This window comes from Apis dorsata, unplaced genomic scaffold, assembly GCF_000469605.1.
Source record: "Apis dorsata unplaced genomic scaffold, Apis dorsata 1.3 scaffold_279, whole genome shotgun sequence".
Lineage (NCBI taxonomy): Eukaryota > Metazoa > Arthropoda > Insecta > Hymenoptera > Apidae > Apis > Apis dorsata.
In genome coordinates this window covers 221539-226232 of record NW_006263555.1, presented here as the reverse complement: position 1 = coordinate 226232, position 4694 = coordinate 221539, and the positions used below count along the sequence as shown (strand labels likewise).

At 33.4% G+C, this 4694-nt stretch overlaps 1 protein-coding gene and 1 long non-coding RNA gene across 2 annotated transcripts in view; one reads left to right on the top strand and one right to left on the bottom strand.

Annotated features, from left to right (window-relative positions):
* Positions 1 to 2002, top strand: part of LOC102671444 (lissencephaly-1 homolog) — a 19889-nt gene extending 17887 nt beyond the window's left edge. The window contains exons 6-7 of the mRNA XM_006616824.2: positions 43 to 391; positions 1561 to 2002. Of these exons, the coding sequence (XP_006616887.1) occupies positions 43 to 391; positions 1561 to 1634 (423 nt within the window). The 3' untranslated portion in view covers positions 1635 to 2002. The remainder of the gene's footprint in view (positions 1 to 42; positions 392 to 1560) is intronic.
* A 981-nt stretch (positions 2003 to 2983) lies between these two features.
* The window catches only part of LOC116185781, a 5803-nt gene continuing 4092 nt past the window's right edge, over positions 2984 to 4694 (bottom strand). Inside the window, exon 2 of the long non-coding RNA XR_004150690.1 lies at positions 2984 to 3784. This is a non-coding gene — a long non-coding RNA (uncharacterized LOC116185781). The remainder of the gene's footprint in view (positions 3785 to 4694) is intronic.

Genomic DNA, 4694 nt, shown 5'->3' with positions numbered 1-4694 from the left:
AAAAAAAAAAAAAAAAAGATATAAAGATATCTGTATTTTTAGGTCGAACTCAGAGACCACGAACACGTAGTAGAGTGTATCGCATGGGCACCGGACAGTGCAAGAGCATCAATCAACGCTGCAGCAGGAGCAGACAACAAGGGTGCCCACGAAGGACCTTTCCTCGCATCTGGCTCGCGAGATAAAGTAATTCGTGTATGGGATGTCGGTGCCGGTGTTTGTCTTTTCGCCCTCTTGGGCCACGACAACTGGGTTCGCGGCATCGTCTTCCATCCTGGTGGCAAGTTCATCGTCAGTGCCTCTGACGATAAGACCCTGCGAGTCTGGGACACGCGCAACAAACGGGTAATGAAAACCCTTGAAGCGCACGTCCACTTCTGCACCTCCGTTGGTGAGTAACGATTCCAAAGAGCATCAATTGCCTGGCAAAACACGTTTTCACTTGGAAATTTAAGAAGATTTAATTACTCTCATAGAGTACAGCAGAGCTAGCTGACTTAAAGAGATTAAGAGATCCAATAACAAATTGAATTTTTCCCACATATTATGTAACTTGAGAGGAAGGTATTTTTTTTCTTTTTCTATTCTAATTAGTCTAATTATCATTGCCATTGTTCCATTATTATAAATATGTTCAGTGATTCAGTTTAGAATATTTTATTATTTCATTTTTATTCAATTCTTTTCTTTATTTCAGGTTTTTTCAGATTTTCCAAATTTCTCGAAAACGTATAAAATAAAACAGAGTTTGGAGTAATTTATTATATTCTGATTAATAATTGAAATAAATTTAATTGCATATAGAAGCTTGGTTTATAATATAGAGTTTATAGATTATGCGATACACGCCAACGAGGTGCTATTTTTACAATACATTGATCGAAAGAGCTTACATATCAGCACATCTATCAGTTGAATAAAAAAAAACCTTACAATTTTTCGCGTTACCATTATTTGAATATTGTATAATTTGCTTTTTCTTATCTTTATGCATGATTAACTCATCATAATATCAAAAATGAAATAAATCAATAATGTATGAATCTAAAAAATGATAAACATACAAGAAAAAAATATGTTTACCATTTTTATTTATCAAAACTATTTATACGTATTTTTCAATATATTTTTAAATATTAAAAAAATTATTATTTATTTTACATGTTTATTTGTTCCATTTCTCAAGATTCTTTTTTTGTATTAATTTTCAATAAAGAATTAAATTTTGTAAATTTTTTATTTTAAAAAAAAAAAAATAATAAAAGATTTGAAATTGTTTCATTTTTGTAAAATCAATTATGCAATCTATTATTCGAATATAAACAATTCAACTCTGCTGTACTATATTACATAAAAAGATTTTAATATAAATGCATGATATTAACTACTTACCATTTTTAATTTTAGAAACTGTTTCCTTCAATGTTTCAGATATTCCTAAAATATTCTTAAAACATTTCACATATAGGATAAATTATTAATATAATTTATTACTAATTAAAATATTAATTATACTATAAAATATTAATTATAATTACTAATATAATCATATTTTTGTAGATTTTCACAAAAGCCATCCTTACGTGGTCACCGGTAGTGTCGATCAAACGGTGAAGATCTGGGAGTGCCGCTAGTCACCAAAACATCAGGGTCTCGTTGAACCTTCGTCGAGAAAGAAAGATTTTGGAGAGAAGGCGAACGATGCGCGTCGAATTCGATGAAAACGGCCGAGAGAGTAAGCTGCTACAAAAAAAAAAAAAAAAAAGTTATCGTACATACTACTATTATTAATATTAATATTATTATACACACATAAACATGTACGATTAAGAGCTCTTTAATTAATTTATAATAAAGTATAATTAGTAATTATTAATATTACATATACGTTTTACGGTAATGAACTGCACGATTCGAGGAGAGTCGGTCGAGATTAAATTTTCTTTCGTGAGGAGGACATTGCCATAATTTCATCGACGGTTAGAAAAAAAAAAAAAAGAAAGGAAAGAAAATTCCTCGTATTAAAAAAAAAAAAAAAAAATAATACAACACGTACATGTTCATTCGAATGATTGATCGATCGTTTTATCCCTTTGTGAAGAAGTGTGCTACTAATTGCTATACATCTGGCTATGTTAAAAGAACTATGTCGTCGTCCTCCTCGATCCACCGACGATAAATGGGAATTTCGGCTGTGTGTCATGTCTCTGAGATACATAAGAAGAATCATGGTCGCTCGTTCTCATTTTGCCGTGCTGACCTCTCCTCGAGCGTTCTTGACGATGTGACATCCGAAGATGACACCGAGATACGTATGACACACAGAGAGATACACATATACGCGTGTGCGCATATACGTATTATTAAAAGAAGGAAAGCGTCAACCGTTTCACTCAGTAGTGCTGAGCGTCAATTTGATCGAGTACGTAGCGTGTTCCTTCGTACAAAGAAAACACAAAAGATGTAATAACAAAAAAGTGTGAACGTACGAGCGTGTAACGAACGTAGCGAACAGATTTCACATTAATTATATAATTGGAAATCAATGAGCGTTTGTTTGGGAACGTTTTATTCGTAATGTATGCTGCATATGTGCGTATTACTCTTCATGCGACAAAAATAATATTTCGAATTATTTCTCTCGACAAAAAGTCGAATGGAAAAAAAAAAAAGAAAAAAAAAAAAGAAAAAGGAAAACATCTAAACCGAGATCGGCCGAAGGCGAACGTGAAATGTACGGAAAGAAATGTTAACGTTAAAAATGAAATGATGGCTTTCGGCAGTGCGTGGCGTCCAATCAACGTGCATTATTAATATTAGAAGGACGGCCGAGTGGAGCGTGCGAAAAAAAAAAAAAAAAAAAAAAAAAAAAGAAAAAAGAAAAACATGAAAAATAAACGTGCAAGCGTGTATTCGTATGGAAGTACTTCAGCCGCATAATTCGTTGCGTGGGTCCCGAGATATGAGGGGTACTAGTTGTATATTTAGCTCTAAACTACTATTAGCGGTAGCGCAGACGTAACGTAGACAAGAAACAAGAGAAAAAAAAAAAAAAAAGGAAAGGGAAAAATAGAATCAGGCCACGAGTGTACGATCGATCGGTACACACAACACACACATATACTTACGCAGCCATTCGTCGAGACTTCGTGTAAACAATGCTTAATTAATTAAGGCCGATTTTTCAAATCATATCTCTATTATCCACTATTACATTTTTCCTAACATTTTTCCTTCCCAAATCTAAAATAAGCGCCATCCTCTTGCTCGTGTCCATTCATTCCCCCTTAAACTCCGAAGAAAGCTCCAGACCATTTGACTCGATGTCGTAACTAAATTATTTTGTTGAAAAAATAAAAATGAAATTCTCATTAAATCGATTTAACTTAGTTCTGCTGTACTATCTGTGTGTTTCGTCGTCGTTCGTGCATCGTTGTTTGCCATCGATAATTTTTCGATTCATTGGTAATAAAACCGTAGTTAATCACGATACTGGAAGTTCTGTTCTTTTGGAGGAACAACTCTCCCTATTCGTCTAACGACCCGGTGAAATTATAGAAATTCTTCCAGAAGACAAGACCAATTGTAATGTTTTATTCGAACAAACAGGCTTCGTTCGTCTGTCGATCTAACTTTTGTCTACTTTTTCTTTTTCTCCCGACAGAATTTTTTAATGTAGCACTCTTGTACAAAACGATTCTTTCGGAATCGGAGCGTGACAGGATCGCACGTGTACACAGTGTTTGATGGCTCGCGTGAAAAAACAGAACGAATTTCTTTCTTTCTTTCTTTCTTTCTTTCCTTCTTTCTTTCTCTCTTTCTTTCTTTCTTTCCTTCCTTCTTTCGTTCTTTCTTTCTCTCTTTCTTTCTTTCTTTCTCTCTCTCTTTCTTTCCTTCTTTCTTTCTTTCTTTCTTTCTTTCTTTCTTGTCAATCGACCGACCTTGTGCACCTCAATTTCGCTCGCGAGGCATGTACGATACTCGCAAGTTCCATAGAAGCGAGCAATGCGTACGATTTAAGTCACGACTCCGCAAGTACATGCATGTCAGTATTTTACATTTATAATATAGAGAGAGAAAAACTAACACACGTACACGAACACGTATATACTCATATATATTTATAATATATGGTATATATTATACATATATATATATAAATATATATATAAATATACATACACATACACAAGTATATACACAAAAATACGTGTGTGTATATATGTATACACACAATTATATTATTGTAATTGAGCAGTGAAAACGAAAATACGCGTACCGAACAGTTAAACTTAACACAATTCGATGTTCGGTATTTATACGTAGGATGACGTAATAAAAGTAATGTCGTAGTTGCTTTTCGTAAATTCCGTTGCACTTGCTTTAGTAATTTTTTTCTCGCTTTTTCTACCCGCCCTTCGATAAAAAAAGAAACGATGCTGACACGTTTGGTAGAGTAAAAAAATAAAGTTTTATCATCATTTGTGATATATACGTATACATCGACAAATTTTTCATTAAAATCCTTGCGTTGTTGTTGTTGAATTGGAACGTAAAAAAAATATTAGCGAGTCTATAGGGAAATAATGGAAAAAAGGATGGACATGTTTTAAGAAACCGCTATGGCGAGTTTATTTGCTTGTCTTACGCGTGTATGGCTCATTAAGAAAGAGCTTACAATAATAAGATCGTCA